General features: G+C 36.3%; 1 protein-coding gene across 1 annotated transcript; it reads left to right on the top strand.

Moving 5' to 3' along the window:
- The first annotated feature begins 308 nt into the window (after positions 1-308).
- Positions 309-15630, top strand: LOC138698777 (golgin subfamily A member 6-like protein 26). Its single transcript, XM_069825000.1, has 4 exons — positions 309-393; positions 14696-14826; positions 15094-15146; positions 15411-15630. The coding sequence occupies exons 1-4, from the start codon at positions 309-311 to the stop codon at positions 15628-15630; spliced, it is 489 nt and encodes a 162-aa protein (XP_069681101.1).
- Positions 15631-23431: the final 7801 nt, after the last annotated feature.

The raw sequence follows: 23431 nt of genomic DNA on the forward strand, positions 1-23431 counted from the left end.
TGGAGTGCTCTAAAGAGCAGATCGTGAATCGTGCATCACTGACTAGTAGATAATAATACCACATCAGCTTATTTCCGAATAGCTACTCTGCTACGTTGTTGTTATAATACCATTTATTTACTTATTTAATAGATTTATTTCTACTGCCTGAGTTAAGACCAGGGCGTATCAACAAATGCAGCGTTGTCTAAATACTTTACTAGAAACTATATTTGAAAACTTTTTTATTTTAGTAGGTTATTTTACGACACTTTATCAACTTCTCAGGTTATTTAGCGTCTGAATGAGACGAAGGTGATGTCGGTGAAATGAGTCCGGGGTCCAGCACCGAAAGTTACCCAGCATTTGCTCATATTTGGTTCAGGGAAAGCCCTGGAAAAAAGCCTGAACCAGGTAACTTACCCCGACCGGGAATCGAACCCGGGCCATGTGGTTTCGCGGCCAGACGCGCTAACCGTTATTCCACAGGTGTGGACTATATTTGAAAACAATCGTTTGAGATTTACAACGGGCGTGAAGAAGAATCAAAGTTCGTTGTTACATAAACAAAGATAGGACAAATTATTCTACAGGGTGTTTCAGGAGGAATAGTAAATATTTTAGGAGGTGGTAGTATAGTATATTGTATTAATAAAATTCATACATAAAGATCGAAATAATTTTGAATTGTATTCTCATAGTTATGAAACAAAAGGTATGAATTATTTAAGATTGCTTGAACCAAAATGCAACACTGCTACAGTATTTAATCATAGTAGTAATTTAGGCCCAAGAATATATAACAAATTTATATTTAAATATCCTAATATTGTCAATTCTAATAGTTCTAGTATTAAATTAAAAAAGTTCTGTATGAATTTTATAAATAATGAAAAATTGTAAATTTAAATGTATATATTCTCATTGTGTAGTAGACATAAGACAAATTGTATTATATACTTCTTAATTTCAATTCAGGAATCCGCCCCTGAGCACGAGTTGTACTCTTTCAGGGGTGATCTAAAGTTTTATCTGTTTATATTATATTTTATGTTACAATTATTAGCAAATGAAAAGTCCACTGCAAGAATGATGGATGTCATTTGGAATACATTTTTTCAGGAGAAGCAATTAAAAGTTTGAAATGGTTAGCGCTCAAAGCTTAACTGTGATTTTCCGATCATTACTGGACAATGACTATCAGTGTTAATGCCATATAACTCTCTATGGACATTCTATATGTCTTAAGCTATGCATTGACAGTCTTGGTTCATTTTCGAGAAGAAAGTGACATCCATCATTCTTGCTGTGGACTCTTCAAATAAATAAATAGATAAATAAATAGATAGATAAATAAATAAATAAATAAATACATAAATAAATAACTAAATGAATGAATGAATGAACGAGTGAATAAGTAAATACATAAATACGTAAATAAATAAACAAGTAAATAAATAAATAAGTAAATAAGTAAGTAAATAAATAAATAGACATAAATATACAAACAAAATAAATATATAGACAAATAAATAAATAGACAAATAAATAAATAAATAAATAAATAAATAAATAAATAGACAAATAAATAAATATACAAATAGACAAATAAATAAATAAATAAATAAATAAATAAATAAATAAATAACTGAATAAATAACTAAATAAATAAATAAAATATTCAATTTTTAAAACTTAAAATCCAACAGTGTTAACAGCAAGTTCGAAAGTATACAGGCCTATTAAAATCGAATGTAGATTTAAACGCATTTACAGTTCGATGTAATATTTATATATAGGAAAAATAAACGGTTACTCAATTTGTTTCTCTAAAATTCTTTTTGTTAAATCCCTTCTAAGAAGTTCTTAAGGTATGTATTAACGTTTGAAATGGCGTTTTTTTTACTAAAATTTTTTTTTGTAATAATGTTAGCTGCAAAATCCTAGTACAGAGCATTGTACGCATAAACAGCAATAACTCAGTGAAAGAAATTTCAAAATTGAGTAATTTTTTAGAAAATATATGGCATTTTGAAGAAATAGAATAATTTTTAATTAATTATTTTTTTTAAGGAATCAAAAAGTGAAATTGAAGTTTCTGATATATGGTTATGTTAGTCTAATTTCATATGTTGTCTGATAAATATCTTAAAAAGGTTGGTTAAAAAATGTAGATTTTCCTCTAAAACGTTAATACATACCACAAGCAAAATGGTAAAATTTAAGTCTCGTGTTAAATTATAATAAGCAAGTGAAACTCCAAAATCACAGTCACCTGACCTGTTACATGAAAAATTACTTTCCAAAGTGATACCCCTGTGACGGCAACAACCATCGGACAACCCGCGAATATTCGTGACGTCTTTAAGAAATGTTTATTACTGATCATGGTAAACACCGGCGTATCCCAGTAACCCTGTTCGTATCACGCTGTAATTTCTTCAAGTTTATCTCTGTGTGTGTTGCTAAGATTGGTCTTTAAAATAAAGGACAGTCTCTTAGTTACGAAAGCTTTTTCGTTTCTACAGCAACCTCGAAAGCTCTGATAAAGAGACAGCCGACAAGGGATACATTTCTTTTAGCACAGAAACTGGCAGGGGCGTATCTCTGGAGCTCTCTACCCAGTTAATTTATTAAGTTTATCGCCACCTCCAGTCTAGTTGCGTTGATATATTCTACTGCTATGTTGAATTTGTATAATATTAACTGATGTTAAGAGCAGTTACAAAACACTGTACTATAATGCTTTACTTCTACTGAGGAGGACTGCTTTCGTATCTCTGACAATCCTTCCAAGTCAATGTGTTAACTTGTTTCATTCTAGAAGTAAGAGAATAGTTTTGTCCTGAAAAGGTAAAAATGAAATTATACATCTATCCCCAATCAATCCATCCTTTTATCTATCTACCCATCCACGCACAAATCTAACCACCTAACCATCTACTTACTTATCCTTTATTCACATATCCACCCACCCATACAACTATCCAGCCTCTACTCACCCATCTGTCTGTCTGTCTATCTATCTACCCATCTACCTACCCACCCATCTATCTATCTATCTATCTATCTATCTATCTATCTATCTATCTATCTATCTATCTATCTATCTATCTATCTATCTATCTATCTATCTATCTATCTATCTATCTATCTATCTATCTATCTATCTATCTATCTATCTATCTATCTATCTATCTATCTATCTATCTATCTATCTATCTATCTATCTATCTATCTATCTATCTATCTATCTATCTATCTATCTATCTATCTATCTATCTATCTATCTATCTATCTATCTATCTATCTATCTATCTATCTATCTATCTATCTATCTATCTATCTATCTATCTATCTATCTATCTATCTATCTATCTATCTATCTATCTATCTATCTATCTATCTATCTATCTATCTATCTATCTATCTATCTATCTATCTATCTATCTATCTATCTATCTATCTATCTATCTATCTATCTATCTATCTATCTATCTATCTATCTATCTATCTATCTATCTATCTATCTATCTATCTATCTATCTATCTATCTATCTATCTATCTATCTATCTATCTATCTATCTATCTATCTATCTATCTATCTATCTATCTATCTATCTATCTATCTATCTATCTATCTATCTATCTATCTATCTATCTATCTATCTATCTATCTATCTATCTATCTACCCACCTATCTATCTATCTACCCACCTATCTATCTATCTACCCACCTATCTATCTATCTATCTATCTATCTATCTATCTACCCACCTATCTATCTACCCACCTATCTATCTACCCACCTATCTATCTACCCACCTATCTATCTACCCACCTATCTATCTATCTATCTATCTATCTATCTATCTATCTATCTATCTATCTATCTACCTACCTACCTACCTACCTACCTACCTACCTATCTATCTATCTATCTATCTATCTATCTATCTATCTATCTATCTATCTATCTATCTATCTACCTACCTATCTATCCATCTATCTATCTATCCATCTATCTATCCAACTATCTATCTATCCATCTATCTATCTACCCATCTATCTATCTATCTACCCATCCATCTACCCATCTGTCCACCCATCTACTGTATCTATCTATCTATCCACCCATCTACTGTATCTATCTATCTATCTATCTATCTATCTATCTATCTATCTATCTATCTATCTATCTATCTATCTATCTATCTATCTATCTATCTATCTATCTATCTATCTATCTATCTATCTATCTATCTATCTATCTATCTATCTACCCATCTATCTACTCATCCATCCATCCATCCATCCATCCATCCATCCATCTACCTATCTATCTATCCATGTATTTTTTCCTTCCCTTATTTTTCATTCTTGTTCTTTTAACGTCTATACTTTTCGTTTTCACGTCATTCTTTTTGTACGCATTTTGTCCATTTCCTTCTCTCTCACAACTGATTACCAATGGTAACTAAACACAGACATGAATGACCTTTACTTTGACATTTCCAGTTGAATTTTACAGTGACATCTGTATCTGTGCGTGTACGCAGCATATAATGTGGAGGCCGAAGTGCTCGAGGCTGATCAGACCACATTTGAAAATCACAAATAAGTTTCCAAACCTTGTTTCATGTGAAACATCATCAGTCATCCCACCCTCAAGCAAACACATGTCAACGGTTGACAGACTAGGAAGGACAGACGCTGGATGTGGAAATCAGAAGAATTACTGTATATCAAATATTTGTTTTGAAGGAGACTTTGCAAACAAAGTCCAGTGCTGCTTGGCACAATGTGTTCAAGATTATGATACTGAATCTTCAATTAAAATGGAGCACCGTGCATCGGCAGAGCTACGACGAAATTGGTTTCGCCTCAGAAAATACAGTAGCGCTTAAAAGTATTTTGTAAAAAGCAAATGTCACAATTACATAAAGACAAGTATTGAATATAAAAAAAAATTCCAGTCGATAATATTGAAAAGTATGTGTTTCTAATCCATTTAGTACGAAAATACATTTAGTTTAAACAGAGTTATCCTGCGTAATTGAAAATTCTTCTGGATCAAAAGTAATTTGTAAGTCCAAGTATGTAATAATAAAACAAAAATATTCTGGACCCTGAGAATCGATTGGTGGTAGTACCATTTCTCTTAAACCGGACGTAGGTGTACCTGTGGTCAACTTCGAAATTTCAAATGGGCACATGGGTCATTGAAGGTGACAATGGAAACTACTTTTAAAAAGAAACAACTTTTACTGAAACTTTGTTTTTCTAACTTCAATTGTTTACTCACAAAGCAACAAAATGATATTTTCTGAGAAATGTTATATGTTGTTTAAGTACGTACACTCTTCACAGTAAGTGTTCAAAATATCCCCCACCCTGTGCAAAACAATGTTCTCATCTCCTCCTATAGTCACAACGCTGTTATTCCCGGCGTGACTCCGCCTCTTTGCTTACGTCTTAGGATGTGAAGGCTTTATAAAGTCTAGGTAGGTAGTATCGTTAGCCATTTTTGTTCTTTCGTTGCCGAGCTACCAGATGACGGATCTATTTGCCGCATCGTTAAACATTATCATGTCGTAGCTCCTATGATAATAAATCAAACGCAGTGTAATTGAGCGGCAAATAACGTCCTTGTGTGCTTTCTGCGGACCCAACGAAAGAGCGAAAATGGCGGGCGATTATATGAAGTATTTATCGAGCCTTACGAAATGCATCAGCGAATCACAAGACGCACACGTTTAAATGTAGCCGACCGGCAACGTGATTGGCTGCCGGAAATTAGAGCGACGGGACTATAACATCCGTGACTGCACGGAGACCTTCAATACAGCTGAGAGACATACAGGCTTCTTTAATTCTTTGTTTCATATCTTCTCTACTTGTTGGATGCACCTGGTAGAACATGTCTTTAATTCTCTCCCACAAGAAGAAGTCATTTGGAGCGAAGTCAGGAGATCGGGCAGGCCAGTGATTCGCCTGACCATTACTTTTGAAAGTTGCCTCATCATCGGTTATTCTATGAACTTGTCTGTTTCTTAGATACGTAACCATGGCAACGTGACGCTACTCATAGATGACACAGCTGTGTGCTTTGCGTTGTTGTAACTGCATGTAAACAGTATTGACAACATAAAACCTTAACTACAAAATACTTTTGAGCGCTACTGTATTCAATTCGTAAGTTTCCTGTTCAGTCCACGTCCCTGTGTTTTCGCAGTCGGTATTCTAAATCTGAAAGTACTGGAATGTCCAATCCTTTCACCGTAGCCGAAATCCGAGAAAGTATAATAAATGGATAAATACGTCCATGCAAGCAAACGCGAAGGACGATTCGATGCGTCTGCTAGGAACACTCAACTGGGGAATGAACTCTGCCAAGGATTTGCGACTGACTCGCTTGTCGAGGTGCTATAAATTCCGAAAAGGTCGGTCGGTGGTGTTGGGTAAAGTCCACTGTCCAACCTTTACGGACAGGAGAGAAAGAAATGGTAGTATTCCAATTCAGCACCAGTGCCCAAGCTAAATTATGTCGCACACAGTCTACGCTCTGTAGCCATGTCATAGCTCAAGATTCGATACATGGCTAAATATAATAGGATTCAAAACTTATTGATTTTCCCGTTTCAAACGCTAGAGGCGCTAATGTAGATATTGATCTTGCTGCCACCTATTTTCCTGAGGATAACTAATTACTTTATGCATCTAACAGCACACCAAGTGGCAAAATTAATAACTAATTACTCCAGCGCACCAGGTGGCGAAAAGTTTAACTAGGTGCATAAAATATCCCTCCTCCCATTCTGAAATCACCTACTTGGATTAATATATTCATCCATGTCACCTTACAGCACTTAAAATTGTATTCCTTCCTCACATCATCTTCCACTGAAAATGTGTATTGAAGCCAACAGAAAGATGAAAGAGACGGACTATTTTTACACTAATTTCTGATACAACTTACTAAAATACAAACAAAAAGGGAAAGAAAAGAAAAAGAAGGCTAGGTAACTGAAATTCTGTTCTTTGGGTATTTACTATACAGTGCACTGGAAAAGTTTGCAAAAACTACTTAAATATTTGAAAGTATTATATTATTCTTAGAAATGCAAATTTATTTGCGAATTATATTTTTGTTCTATTTATGTAACCATAGGTAATATCATATAATAGAACCAGAACATTTTGATAACTGAGATACTGTTCTGTTTTGTCTTTTTGTCTCATTTAAACATTTATGTTATTTGTTTCAATGATGTATGTTATTCAAAGTTACGGAATCTTTCCACGCCGACCAAATGCTATTTCGAGAATGACGAGACGAGACTCGAAAGACAAATGCAACGAACACAGCGAGCGAGAGCGACAGTTAGTTTTGTTCATCTCTAGTCTATGATATATCTTATTTGACTACACTCGTCAGAATATAGTTTTGAATTGAAATCACAACTCAACACAACTGAATTGTATTGATACTTCCATTTCATCAGTTTCCTTTACTGCAAACCAAAATTATTGCTGCCAATATAACAGTTAGAAAATAACTACCAGTTTTCGAATTTGCCAGTACTCGAAATTCGAAACAAAGTTGGTAAAAGAAAATTCAACCTGGCAACTATAAAATCACTATAATCCACCAGGATGTATAGTGTAGTATAGTAGTATAGTGTATGTGTAGTAATAGGGCAAAAATGGTTCGGTTTCATCCTTAGGGTCAGAGGTCTGCATCAGACGTTTTCGCTCGAGCGCCAAGTAGTTCATAGCATAATCCGATAGGTAGCGCACGTGCATGATGGGTAAAATTGTCACGAGCGATAAATCCTCGAACGGTATAAGCCGAGCGTTAGACATTCGTTCTTGTTACAGTGATGAACTGTGTAGTAACATCATAGATTTTTATCATTTCAAAACTTGCAGTGTTTAACTAACCTCTCCATAGTACAACTACAAAACTGGCTTTAAATTTCAATATAAATGTTGTAGGTAAATGTTTCCCCCCCCCCCGCCCACACAGGAGTGATTTTGTTTTTGCCACATCTGATAGATGTTATTGGATGTAAATGCAATTATTATAAACGGAGAACACAATCACGATAATGGAAGAACTGTATCAAGTTTTCTAGTAGTAATAATAATAATAATAATAATAATAGTAATAATAATAATAATAATAATAATAATAATCTCTAATTAGTGTATCAATCTTTGCGTCTGTAACAGTTGTGCAGCATGATTATTATATTTTCTGTGACGTTATCTCTGTACTAATATTGTTATTAACCTACTGCTATATCAATAATATTTTGTAAAACGTTTCTACATTGTCGCAGTATATAGGCTGAACACTATGTATGGACCTATCATATTATATATGTGGTAAATCAATTTTTTTAGTAGGTTATTTTACGACGCTTTATCAACAGCTTAGGTTATTTAGCGTCTGAATGAGATGAAGGTGATAATGCCGGTGGAATGAGTCCGGGGTCCAGCACCGAAAATTACCCAGCATTTGCTTATCTTGGGTTGAGGGAAAACCCCGGAAAAAACCTCAACCAGGTAACTTGCCCCGACCGGGAATCGAACCCGGGCCACCTGGTTTCGCGGCCAGACGCGCTGACCGTTACTCCACAGGTGTGGACTGGTAAATCAAATAGTGAATAATTATTAATTAGCAATAATAACTGTATATCGAAGTTTTTCATACTATTTTATTTATAACTTCATGTTCCTGTTTTGGTACGTTCCATTGACTGTTCCATTAAACGTTTGTCATAAACGCAGAAAAGAAAGCCTTATTTTTACCGTGTGAGCAAAACATATGTGTATCTTATCTCTCGCCTTCCATACAAGATTAGAAACGTCGGTGAGATGACTTTGTACTGTACTTCTATTTATTACGAGCGTATCACAACCGATCTTATCTCACTCGAGGGTGCGACACTCGACCGAGTTCAAGCGAGCGATTTAACTCCAATGCAGCACTCTGCTTAGGGTATTAAGTAAGCGATTGAGTCTTAACATTAAACTAGGCAACGTTGCTTAAGGGCGAATAGCTCGTATTGTTAAGTACTATTGCAATATACGTCATCGATGTTTCTATGCCCACCTCTCTCCAACTCACACATACAACACACGTAACCTAATTAGACTCCTCTTGGAGCTATGGAATTGCGAGAAGTGCGGTGTGCATAGATGCAGGGGCGCTAGATTTTTTTTTCTACGTCCTGTTCCAACTAATATATCTGCAAATAACAGACTACTATACAGAGGGTGAGCTAACTACGAAGACTCCTGCCCGTTCATTTCAATTACAAACACAAACACAAACACGATAATGGTTTACATACATATGCTCGTCGGGTTTTATTTAATTCTCACATGTGAACAATATAAAATACACAAAACACTGTCAATTAGTTGGTGGTCAGTTGTCAGGCGACAAACTACACAAAAGTTACATAGCGCTAAAAATTAATAGGCAAATATAATGACCCACTACAAAAAAGCGAACCTGACTCTTCCTTTTGGCAGAACTAACTAGCTTGCCAAGTTTCCAATTACATTAAAAATTACAGAGCACGCTTCGTGGCTGAAATATTCCTTTTGTAGGCGTGTGCATTTGAAACCTCAATAGCTGTTATTCGAATTGCAACGTGTAACATGAATTCTAAACAAAATTCTGGTAAAAGAGCTCCTCAAACACCGGAATATCTCTACTATCAGGTATCAGCGCTACTAGGACTCTGAAATACTTATTTTGCTGTCGGCGTCTATGTATGTATGATTTATTTACACTGCAAGTGGGCAAAATACCCGGTGGCAGTGATAACGTAATAATTATAATAGTACATAATGCAACGAGCCTATAATGAAGGTAATTAAGAAGCGAGTATGGATATTTATGAAACGAGCGCAAGCGAGTTTCATAACTTTCATACGAGCTTCTTAATTACCATTATAGGCGAGTTCCATACGACTTTTTATGCTCGACCATATTTCTAACTTGAAATTATTAATTTTCTTTGTATCTGACCTTGACCAATGTCCCGTATGTTGTGAGATGTGCGCAGACGCGAAAGTATTGATTTTTTCCGAGGAACAGATGTTCACATTGACCTTGCTAGGCCATAAGAACCTACAGAGATAACATTGAAATTAAATTAGACATTGAAAAACGAGATGACAAATTGAATTTATTTGAATATCATTTACAATTAACGCTAATTATTATAGTAATAGAACATAACCTTCTGCGACAGTATTGGATTTCCAGCCTCCGTGACTTTTCGCTAATTCTCTTTCGATTGCATATCCGAGAATAATCGATACTTGCGGTTTTATAACGGTAGAAAGCTGACCTGTCATTGGCTGAACAGTTGTAACCTGAGTCGTCATTGGCTGAAAGACCTGACCTTTAATGAGTAGGTGTACTTTAATGACATGCATTAAAGGTCTGCTACCAGGTGTATAATTACTACATTTCGGCATGGTCGAGCATAAACAATATTACAATTCCAACAATAATTACATACACAAAACAATTGCACTATGGTGCGCCCATATATTCCTTTCTTCATCTTCATCACCATCATCATCATCATCATCATCTTCCTAACAAGTATTAGGCCAAGTGGCCTGTTACGGTCTCAAACTAGAATTTTCAATCCATCTCTTCTTTGGACGGCCTAGAGATCTTTTGCCATATGGATGGTAATGAAACAGTGCTTTTGGAATTCTGCATCGATTCATTCGGTGATATTTGCTGATGAACTGTATAATGGGTTCTATTTGAAGTTCTTGCATTATGTCCTCATTTTTTTTTAATGATCCCAGCGAGTATATCCAGCTGTTGCTCTCATGAACCTCATCTCACTTGCTGTTATTCTACTGACATCTTTATTCTTCACAATCCACGCTTCGCTACCATAGCGTAATATTGGCTGTGCAAAGGTTTTAAACAAGCCTATTCTTGTGTGTCTTTGTACTAGTGAAGGTTTCATGATTTTATTAATGATCCCCATTGTTTTAATATATTTACATATTTTTTCAGCAATATCTCCTTCATCATAAGGTGATAGTGTATAGCCAAGGTAAGTGAAGGTATTTACTCTTTCTATTATTTTATTATTCAAACAGTTTTTACTTGGTACAGGGAATTTCCCACAAAATGACATGATTTTCGATTTTTCAATATTAATTTCCGTATTATATTTTTCACTGACCATATTTAAATTGTGTACTGAATATTGTAAATCATCTTCAGTTGATGCCATGAGAACTAAATCATCAGCGAAAAGTAAAGCATCAAGCTGCAAATTTCGATTAATTGGAATAAATCCATGGTGTGTCTGTCGCCAATCTTGAATGATTCTGTTTATATTATATTAATAAACAGAAGTGGTGAAAGACCACAGCTTTGTCGTACTCCACTATAAATGGGTCGCCACTGTGAAAGTTTATTGTTGCTTCGAATTGCTATGATAGTTGTATATTCCTTTCTTAAATTTCTAAAATAAACTTCATGATATCTATAGGATAGCAATACTTTTTACAAAATACGGCATTTCATAACATAGAAACAGGACAGGGTTTACATTCCCGTCATCTGGCATGAGGCATTAAGGTATATGTACACCTTTACATACAAACAACTTTGTTTTGTATAATTTTGCTCTGTAAAATTTTTATACAACTGAGAATGGTAGGTCTACCAGAAAGAGAATGAAGTGAACAGATCCCTTGAAATTATGTCTAAATTGTTTATAAAAATTATTTTGTTTATAATTTTGACATGCAACTTGAAACCTGATAGCTCATGCAGTTTTTAAGATAGAGCCACAGTTTTTTCACTGTTTTATAGCTAAAACTATTCTTTAGTGCCTGACATAGAGCTATTTTTTATCTTCATTTACATTAATTAAAATTACCATATATGTAACTTGCAATAACATTTTATGTTGCATAAAACATGTAAAAAAATCCATAGATAATTATTAATTACATTAATATTATTTTACTCATTGTCAGGCACTGGGGGACATTTCAAGCTTCAAAATGACACCAATATCTTCTTGGTATCACCATATTTGATTGAGATATCATGTTTGAAAGAATTAAATATTCTAAAATTACTATTTACAGGAAATGAACCACAAACTTTCATAGCCTAGAAGACTCCATCATCATATGTCACCCCTTAAGCAGCTTCATGTCGGTCCAGTTTCAACTTCTTTCTGCCTCTCAAATACCTCCGCCTTCTTTTAACTTCAGGTGTTGAATGTTTTTTTTTTTTGCCATTTTTGTCCCTATTTCCTTGATGCAACAAATCCTGCGATGGTGTTTGTCCCAGGGTTTATGCCAATCCTTCTCAGAATTGTAATTTCTACTTTTGGACTCTTATTAAAATGACGTACAACATCATTGACACACAAATTTACAGTTTTATGACTAACAGTAAAAGATTATAAATTACTTCATTATGTAAAACAGTTTTTTTTTCAAGCTAATGATCAGTCCACACCTGTGGATTAACGGTCAGCGCGTCTGGCCTCGAAACCAAGTGGCCCGGGTTCGAATCCTGGTCGGGGCAAGTTATCTGGTTGAGGTTTTTTCCGGGGTTTTCCCTCAACACAATACGAGCAAATGCTGGGTAACTTTCGGTTCTGGACCCCGGACTCATTTCACCGGCATTATCACCTTCATTTCCAGTGGCGGTGCGTCAATAAGAGCACAAGAGCACGTGAACACATTCTTTCCATTAATGCACTAGTTTTATTATTTAAAACCGTATTGACGTAGTGGGGATGTATAATATCAGAATCGAGTATTTTAAACTTCCCGCATCTTGCATAAACTTATGTAAACTTGGCAACATCTGTTCACGTACAAGCCGTGCTCTTTTCAAGGTTACAGGAATTATCTTACGCTGGCCGCTTATGACTCGTCAAGAGCACAAAGCGTTAAGTGAACAGTGAATCTATCGTATAGATGTCAGGTGAATCGATGCTATCATTCACGTGCTATATCTTGAGGATGAAATTTAATAGTCTGTATTCTAGCCTGTAGGTGTCAGCATCTCACTGTCGGAACGTTTACTTTATGTGGATGTGTGTACAGTGCTGCTACGAGATTGTAGTTTGTGAATTACTATACTTCAATGTCAGCATATAGCATAGTTTGGCTTTCAAAGACGTTCTGGCTGAATGTGGTGGTGGTATGAATTTAAATATCTGTAAGTTAGTGTATACTATTTAAGAATAATATTTACCGGCATGTATTTATAGTAATCAATGTATACGAATGGGATTAAAGTACTGGTATAAGCTATAGTGTATAGTGTGTTGTGAATCAAAATATATTACTGAATACACGCTTTTGTAAATAATGGCACTGTAGTATGTATTCATTTTTAACAAACGTAAACAATGAATACTGTTCAAGTAATTTGGAACAGTAAAGAATTGGGTAAACTGGCTTACCAGGAAAAATTGGAAATAAAAAGACTAGATTTTATTATTATTATTATTATTATTATTATTATTATTATTATTATTATTATACGTTCTTTTGAATTTATATACGGTTTTTTTGATAGTGAAACACTGGAATCATGGCATTTTATATGAGGCTAAACGTACGATTTCAAATTCTCTTCGATTTCGGAACACAAAATTGTGAACACATATAATATTTTATCACGAGCCGCCACTGTTCATTTCATTCAGACGCTAAATAACCTGAGATGCTGATACAGCGTCGTAAAATAACCCAATAACTCTAATGATCATGCCCAGATATCTATGCATCTATTTCGGGACTAGAAGGAAGTTTATTTTACAAGTATTTCTGGACGAGGAGATCGACTGCTACGAAGATCACTCCAAAAGTAATGCACTCCAAAAGTAGCCTAAGTGACCGTGGCTGATGACGCAGCATTTTGGAAAATGGGACTTATTTGAAAAACCATAAGGCATAAATCGAAAATTCTTATACCAAATTAAAAGGAGAGAAAATTCTCTATTAAAATAGTTATATTTTGAAAATTCTAATTTTTCATCACTTTTTACGTTTTGTGGGTGTACATATACCTTAACTTTCATAATATTAATAATATAATATAAAATTAGTAAACATCAGAATACATGTGGATGTAGCATTGGAACTCTGAGCACGAACCTAGTGGAAGCACACAAACTTAAGTTTTACAATACCATGAAGTTACCACAACTGTTGTACAGAGAGAAACTTGGGCTTGTGGCGAGATGGGGAGAGACGGCGCGGAACAGAGAGAGAGAGAGAGAGAGAGAGAGAGAGAGAAAGGGACAGAGACTTTCAGAAGCATAAATGAGATTTCAGCGAACAATTAGAAGCTGTTCTTTAAGAGAAAAAACAAACAAGTTATTTCGATCAATTAAATATGAAAGCATCCGTGAATGAAGACAGACCTCATTAAGAAACAAATGGTTTATTCGTGTACAATGAATGGCTGACGAAATTAATATCATAATGAGACGAGGCAACAGGCTGCATGGAGAAAGAAGCGTAGTCCGCTGCAGAAAAGGCGAATGAATGAGATGGAACAGTACTGATCACTGAACTGGAAGTCTGAGGAAGATGGAAAGAGGGAGGAGCGAAGGGAGAAGGGAAATGAGGGATAAGGGAGAAGGAATAGATTTAAGAAGAGGAGACAAGGGAGAACAGAGGAGATAAGGGAAAAAGAATATGAGATAATGGAGAACGAAGATGAGATATGGGAAAAACAAGATGTGGTAAGAGAGGAGGAAGATGAACTGAGGGAGAAGGAAGAAGAGATAATGGAGAAGGAAGAGGGTGTAAAAGAGAAGAAAGATGAGATAAGAGAGAAGGAAGAAGATAATGGAAAATGAAAATGAGATAATGGAGAAGGAAGAAGAGATAATGGAAAAGGAAGAGGGTGTAAAAGAGAAGAAAGATGAGATAGGAGAGAAGGGAGAAGATAATGGAAAATTAAAATGAGATAATGGAGAAGGAAGAAGAGATAATGGAAAAGGAAGAGGGTGTAAAAGAGAAGAGGGATGAGATAAGAGAGAAGGGAGAAGATAATGGAAAATGAAAATGAGATAATGGAGAAGGAAGAAGAGATAATGGAGAAGGAAGAAGAGATAATGGAGAAGGAGGAAGAGATAATGGAGAAGGAAGAATAGATAATGGAGAAGGAAGAAGAGATAATGGAGAAGGAAGAAGAGATAATGGAGAAGGAAGAAGAGATAATGGAGAAGGAAGAAGAGATAATGGAGAAGGAAGAATAGATAATGGAGAAGGAAGAATAGATAATGGAGAAGGAAGAAGAGATAATGTATAAGAAAGAGGGTGTAAAAGAGAAGAAAGATGAGATAAGAGAGAAGGAAGAAGAGAATGGAAAATGAAAATGAGATAGGGGAAAAGGAAGGGACGTAAAAGAGAAGAAATATGAGATAAGAGAGAAGGAAGAAGAGATAATGGAAAATGAGGTAAGGGAGAAGGAAGAGGAGATAAGGGAGAAAGAAGAGGAGACAATGGAGATGGAAGAAGAGATCATGGAGAAGGAAGAAGAGATAATGGAGAAGGAAGAAGAGATAATGGAGAAGGAAGAAGAGATAATGGAGAAGGAAGAATAGATAATGGAGAAGGAAGAATAGATAATGGAGAAGGAAGAAGAGATAATGTATAAGAAAGGGTGTAAAAGAGAAGAAAGATGAGATAAGAGAGAAGGAAGAAGAGATAATGGAAAATGAAAATGAGATAAGGGAGAAGGAAGGGACGTAAAAGAGAAGAAAGATGAGATAAGAGAGAAGGAAGAAGAGATAATGGAAAATGAGGTAAGGGAGAAGGAAGAGGAGATAAGGGAGAAGGAAGAGGAGACAATGGAGATGGAAGAAGAGATAATGGAGAAGGAAGAAGAGATAATGGAGAAGGAAGAAGAGATAGGGAAGAAGGAAGAAGAGATAGGGGAGAAGGAAGAAGAGATAGGGGAGAAGGAAGAAGAGATAATGGAGAAGGAAGGAGAGATAGGGGAGAATGAAGAAGAGATAATGGAGAAGGAAGAAGAGATAATGGAGAAGGAAGAAGAGATAGGGGAGAAGGAAGAAGAGATAATGGAGAAGGAAGAAGAAATAATGGAGAAGGAAGAAGAGATAATGGAGAAGGAAGAAGAAATAATGGAGAAGGAAGAAGAGATAGGGGAGAAGGAAGAAGAGATAGGGGAGAAGGAAGAAGAGATAGGGGAGAAGGAAGAAGAGATAATGGAGAAGGAAGAAGAGATAGGGGAGAAGGAAGAAGAGATAATGGAGAAGGAAGAAGAGATAATGGAGAAGGAAGAAGAGATAATGGAGAAGGAAGAAGAGATAGGGAAGAAGGAAGAAGAGATAATGGAGAAGGAAGAAGAGATAGGGGAGAAGGAAGAGGAGATAAGGGAGAAGGAAGAAGAGATAATGGAGATGGAAGAAGAGATAATGGAGAAGGAAGAAGAGATAATGGAGAAGGAAGAAGAGATAATGGAGAAGGAAGAAGAGATAGGGGAGAAGGAAGAAGAGATAATGGATATGGAAGAAGAGATAATGGAGAAGGAAGAGATAGGGGAGAAGGAAGAAGAGATAGGGGAGAAGGAAGAAGAGATAGGGGAGAAGGAAGAAGAAATAATGGAGAATACAGATGAGATAAGGGAAAATGAAGAAGAGATAAGGGAGAATAATCAAAGGAGCAAGAATAAAATAAAATGTGAAGCAACGTGAGAATGAGGAAAAAGAAAGAGAACCAAGTGAAATAAGAAAAACTGTAAGTATGAGGCCAACAGAAATTCTGATAGGAAAGATTTTGAAAATGAGGAAAGTAAAGAGATTGGTGACGAGAGCATGTGGTGGTGGTGGTGGTGGTGGTAAGCTCTGCTTTAAGTAGGAACACAAACTGCAGTATTAATAAATAATTAGATCCTTCTATACAATGCTCATCTGTATGCGTCCCGAAGACTACTCTTTCCCACAGGATTTCTTAGAGCTCTTCGGAGCAGAGATATTCTTTATAACAATCCTGTTAGTAATAATAACCATGTCATAAATGCTTCCCAAGCAATGTCCTTTTATTTCCTATTTCGATGTAATAACAACCCCGCCTCTGACCCCACAGGGCACTATGTTAAAGTTCTTTCAGGCTCAAATGATGCAATAATTACTTCAACACTGTAACCTGGGGGCGTTTATCGGGTCCCTTCAGACATAATAAAAAAAAAAAGCGGAATGGTAAAGTAATTGTACGTCCACATATCAAATAAAACGAAATGGAATAGCATGTAATTTATAATGGTCCCCGCTAAGTCGATGTTTTCAAACTCCAGTAAGCTATGAAAAGAAGAAACAAAAACGCCCCATTCATGTTCTCTCCGGACACATGACATGCAGAAAGAAACCTGCTGTCGTTTAAAATCCAGCTCGCAGCACGACGATCATTATAAGACCCACGGGTGGCTATGGCAACCAGAGAACAGACTTCGTTTACCCACGCCGAATAAATAGGCAGGGATAAGACGATTTTCAGTAAGTGAACATGTGCCCACACACAGAACATCTGTCTAAGAAAAATGGAATCCTCCGCCAACCAAACTGAATTTAAACAAACCTCTTGTCAGGATGATTTGTGTGGCCCAACTACTGTAAATTGTACGGTGAAGTTTTCTTCTTAATTTAACTGAAACATCGTTATCTTCAACATCATACGATGAAAGAGTAATGGAACGGAGAAAAATTCTCTCCGGAGCCGGGATTTGAACCCGGGTTTTCAGCTCTACGTGCTGACGCTTTATCCACTAAGCCACACCGGATTCCACCCCGGCGTCGGAAGAATCGTCTCAGTTTTAAGTTACAACTCTTGAGTTCCCTCTAGTGGCCGCCCTCTGCACTACGTCATAGATGTCTATGAACCTAGGACCGAAGTCCACACATGTGCTGAGGTGCACTCGTAATGAGTGACTAGTTGGCCGGGATCCGACGGAATAAGCGCCGTCTTAAATCACGAAGTGATTTACGCATATCATATATATTATTTAATGTACCGAAGTACATATGATATTTCCATGCAGATATTCTGCGTCATCATACGATGAAAGAGTAATGGAACGGGATTTGAACCCGGGTTCTCAGCTCTACGTGCTGACGCTTTATCCTCTAAGCCAACTAGTCACTCATTTCCTAGGTTCATAGACATCTATGACGTAGTGCAGAGGGCGGCCTCTAGAGGGAACCCAAGAGTTGGAACTTAAAAGTGAGACGATTCTTCCGACGCCGGGGTGGAATCCGGTGTGGCTTAGTGGATAAAGCGTCAGCACGTAGAGCTGAAAATCCGGGTTCAAATCCCGGCGCCGGAGAGAATTTTTCTCCGTTCCATTACTCTTTCATCGTATGATGACGCAGAATATCTGCATGGAAAAATCATATGTACTTCGGTACATTAAATAATATACATCTTCAACATCGTCACCATCATTATCAGTATCAATTTCACGGTTTAGGTCTTTTATTAGTCTATCTTTAGTCTCTAAGGGTGGTATTCATAGACATTTCGCAGCACGCGCTACGAGCGTACTAAGCTAGCCCCGGCTATCCACCGGTTACTAGTACAGAATTCAAATCGTATCCTATCGCCAACACTGGTTTATGAATACGAAAAACTCTGATCATCCACCGGAAACCCGCGCTAAAAATGTCTATGAATACGGCCCTAACATTCTGAATTAGTGATGAATTCAGGACGTGTCCTAGAGGGATTTTTCTGCCGGAATTCCAGAATTCAACCCCTGGAGATTTCAGAACATTTTTCTTTCAAAATATATTTATACAATATACAGGGTGATTCACGAGGAGTTTCCGCCACTTACAGAGCTTATTTCCGAAGATATTTTGAGCAAAAAATATCATATAAACATGTATCCTATTCTCAATATTTTCAGAGTTCCACTAATTTGAAGCTCTTAAAAAATACCTTTTTCATTTCTTCAGTGTTACGGCCTAGGTCATATATATATATATATATATATATATATATATATATATATATATATATAACAGATAGCTCATCCCTATGTTAAAATCAGTAGCACTTTAAAGAGAACAACCGCCAGGATCGCCCGCGTCTACCGTAAACGAACAAGAGATGGCAGTACAGTCGCTAATGCAATTCAAATGGGAGTTATGACGTGACTCCTTATGTAACAACTAGATGGCAGCGTAGTAAACCTGACAAAAGTTGTTACCGTAAAAGTCTATAAGGCCGAGCAATCTGGGTATATATGATCTAGGGTTAAGGGTAGAAGAATATTACAAATAGAGACTGAACTATTCAGGAGTACAATTTCTTTAATAGATTAGTTTTTTATTTATTTATTTGACAATTTCTGAACATTAGTACTGTCAATTGTGCTTAAATAATTAACGTTACAAATATATGAGACTTGTGGAGAGGGTGACGTCCATTAACGTTCCTCAAAGCATCAACAAATCAGTGTGCCTTTTCCTCTTGAGGCGACGATCAGGCCGTGCAGGGGGCAGGTTCCGAGGAATCTGGTTGATTAAGTTGTTAGAATGTGTTGACAATGTTGCAAATAAGCGTGTGTAGGAAGAATGAATTACAGTCTCTATTTTGGTTAGGTCTAGATCTGAATGAAGTGTTTCATTTCTGATGTACCATGGTGCTCCAGTGATCATCCTTAGTGCCCGATTTTGGAATGTTTGAATACGCTTGATTTGGCTTATAGAAGCCGATCCCCATAATGAACATCCATAGAGCCAAATAGGTTTGAGAAGCATTACATATATTAACCTTTTGTTGGAAAGGGAAAGACAAGAGCTGGAAAGTATTGCTTTCAATCGATGAAGTCTGTATCTTAATCTCTGGAGGGTGTAAGTGAGATGTTTATTCCAGGTCAAGCGACTGTCTAGGATGAGTCCAAGATATCGTACTTCTTCATACTGTGGTACAGGTGAACAGTTGAGGTATAATGGAAGTACTTTTTCTTTTTTGAGGTATGTGAATGTTACTGTTGATGACTTATTTGTGTTCAGGACTGTTCTCCATTTTTTGTTCCATATTTCAATTTCCTGAAGAAAGTTTTGTAGAATGGTTGTCACTTGTTCACCAGTATCTCCTTTGCTAAGGACAGCAATGTCATCAGCGAACTGAGCTACAGTTAGAGAATCTGATTTAGGTGTTGGTATATCATGAGTGTAAATTAAATACAGAAAAGGGGCTAGAATGCTCCCTTGAGGTACACCTGCAGAAATATATCTAATCTGAGATTGTACACCTTCGTATATTACTGAATAAGCTCGTCTTCTAAGAAATGATTGAATTAAACGGTAGTATGTGTCAGGAAGATGGTTTTTTAGTTTGAATAAGAGGCCATCATGCCACACTTTATCGAACGCCTTTTCTGTATCAAGGAAAAGGCCTAATCAGATTTGTTTCTTTTCATAGGTGTCAAGAATTATGTCAATAATCCTGTGTAATTGTTGTGGACAGGAATGCATTTTTCTACGCTCAAATATTTTTGAAAAGAGAGGCACAATACTTATAGATCTGTAGTTAAATGCATCAGTACGAATTTTATTCGATTTAGGAATCATCACAATATTGTATTTATACTTTAAATTAACGGGACACGGTGTATTTTAAAATAGGTTGTGTTTAAATTAACTTACTATGCTACTGGGTTCAAAAAGTCCCCGGAATTTTACTACCATTTTTCGTATTAATATATAACAAGGGATATTATACATTTGTTTTGTTGGTAACATTCATGATGTAATTTCCTTAAAGTTTGTTGATAATGGCGATTGTTGGTTTTGAGTTGTAGGCAATTGTTTATCATAGTGTTTTGTTTGTTCGTCGCATTTTGTGATTATGTCCACAGAGCAACGTACAAACATCAAGTTCTGTGTTTTGTTATACAAAACTCCTGCAGAGACATTAAGATTGTTGGAAGAAGCATAAGGCGAAGCAGCAATGAAAAAAACTCCAGTGTATGCCTGGCATAAACGCTTTTCTGGTGGCCGCGATAGCATCAAAGATGACGTACACAGCGGCCGACCAACAATTGCAACAAATGAAGCAATCGCTCAGTGTGTGCGTAATGATGTGAGGGACGACCGACGTAAAACCATAAAAGAGATAGCAGCAGAGGTCGGAATATCAGTCGGAAGTGTACACAATGTTCTTCACAAGCATCTCAACATGCATTACGTGTCTCAGAAGTTAGTTCCGAAAATGTTGTCGGCAGAACAGAAAGAAACAAGAATGACTCTTGCTGGGGACATGATCAGTATGGCTGATGAAGATGGTGATTTCTTAAACAAAATTATTGCTGGTGATGAAACTTGGTGCTACTTGTACGACCCAGTCCCTAAACGACAGTCATCTGAGTGGAAATCGAAAACATCTCCTCGGAAGCAAAAATTTCCTAGGGACACTTCCAAAGGCAAAGTTATGTTGGAAGTTTTCTTCGACTCTCAGGGTCTCATCCACCATGAGTTCATTCCAGAAGGTCGTACTGTAACGAAAGAATTGTAAGTAAAAATCCTCCGTCGCCTCCGGGACGCAGTGAGAAGGAAACGTCCAGAAAAGTGGGTAGAACACAACTGGTTCCTTATGCATGACAATGCACCTGCTCATCGCGCAATTATTGTAAAGAATTTTCTTGCCAGGCACAACATAACTGCTTTGGATCATCCACCATACTCTCCTGATCTCTCACCACCTGATTACTTTCTGTTTCTCCGTCTGAAAAGTCATCTGAAAGGACGGAGATTCAATGCTGAAGAGGTTATCGCAAACGCGACGAGAGCACTAAGACGGGTTTCACAAAATGGCTTCCAGGCCTGCTTCCAGGAAATCTACACGCGTTGCCAAAAGTGTGTTGTTGCGGAAGGCAACTATTTTGAAGGGAATGCTGTAGAATAGTGTTTAAGGTACGTTGTTTATATGATACTAGCAAATTCCGGGAACTTTTTGAACCTAGTATGTATAATACAAAACAAGTCATGAAACTTAGACATGCTTTTCTCAAAATATTGGGTTTTCAACTAATGCTGTTATTGCACCCAGCGTGTCAATTTAACATAGACTAAGATAGCAGGGCCCACGTTTCCTGAAGCAGGCAAAGATTAAATTATAACCAATTTATAGGCCTAAATTATGGATAATGTTCCTGTTGCGAGAGACGAGAAAAAGAGCATTATTTCTAAACATCCATGCTCTGAACGAGATCTCAACTCGTGACCACACAGCGTCCAAACAATGCTCTATTCGTGTCTACAACACATTCTTCTATTCTATCTGAACAACTACTTACTACTGTATTATTAAAAGAGTACAAATGCAGAATTCAGTTCTGCCCGTAGACAGAATTGAGTTTGTCGAGCCCACGTTATGTATTACGAATGGCTATTCAGTTTGTTCATCGACGTTTCAATTTAATTAGACAGTGTACTTCGTTATGACGCACGAGCATCGACATCCCCTATGCTCCCGTCCGTATTTAGTACAACTAAACAAAACTGCAAAAATTCCATTTTGTAGCATTGTGTTGACACAATGGTAAAACGAGGCAAAAACGACATTCAGTGCCCTCATCTAAAAACCCTTTGAGTAAAACGATAATGTTGTAATTTTTGTAGCAATATTTATGGAACACAGATCTCCGCTGAGGCTCGGTACGTATTTAGCTACAAAACACAACTGATGTGAGTTCGATTTCAGGTAAAGGGAAGAAGACTGATACCTCAGTCTAGTATAAACAGTCACGAAGCTCAATACGTAGGGAATATGCATCCAATGACAGTTGAATCACGTTAAGAAAAAAAGCATTGGTTTTATGGGACTTACCTAATACAGTGTACAAGCTATGTGGTAGGTAGCAGTTTCTATAGCAACTGGTCATTTGATGGAATAGCCTCATATGCTCAATGCTTTTTTCTTAACGTGAAATCCTATATAGCAATTAAGATCGCTAATATCGTCTCAGCACAGACAAGAAGAAAAGAGAATCGACGTACGATGATCCCGATTTCTACGCCACGGGTGCCATGGTGATAGCAACTGGACAAAAGAAAATCAGACTAGAAGACATTATTTATAACTCCCTTCGCGATACATGGTTTTCACCGTAAGCTGTGCAAGACAAAAAGTTACCACGAACCGTGTGAAAGTTGTGTATGTGAAGTGTTCAATTTAAAATGTGAAAGATACCACCTAACAAAGTGCCGGAATAATAGTAATAGTAATAATAGTAATAATAATAATAATAATAATAATAATAATAATAATAATAATAATAATAATAATAATAAGATTCTAAGTGGATACGCTAAAAACTGAACTAAACTAACTTTCAAATGCCTTATCAGGTGCACCTTTATTTACTATTATTATTATTAT

This window comes from Periplaneta americana, chromosome 4, assembly GCF_040183065.1.
Source record: "Periplaneta americana isolate PAMFEO1 chromosome 4, P.americana_PAMFEO1_priV1, whole genome shotgun sequence".
Classification (NCBI taxonomy): domain Eukaryota; kingdom Metazoa; phylum Arthropoda; class Insecta; order Blattodea; family Blattidae; genus Periplaneta; species Periplaneta americana.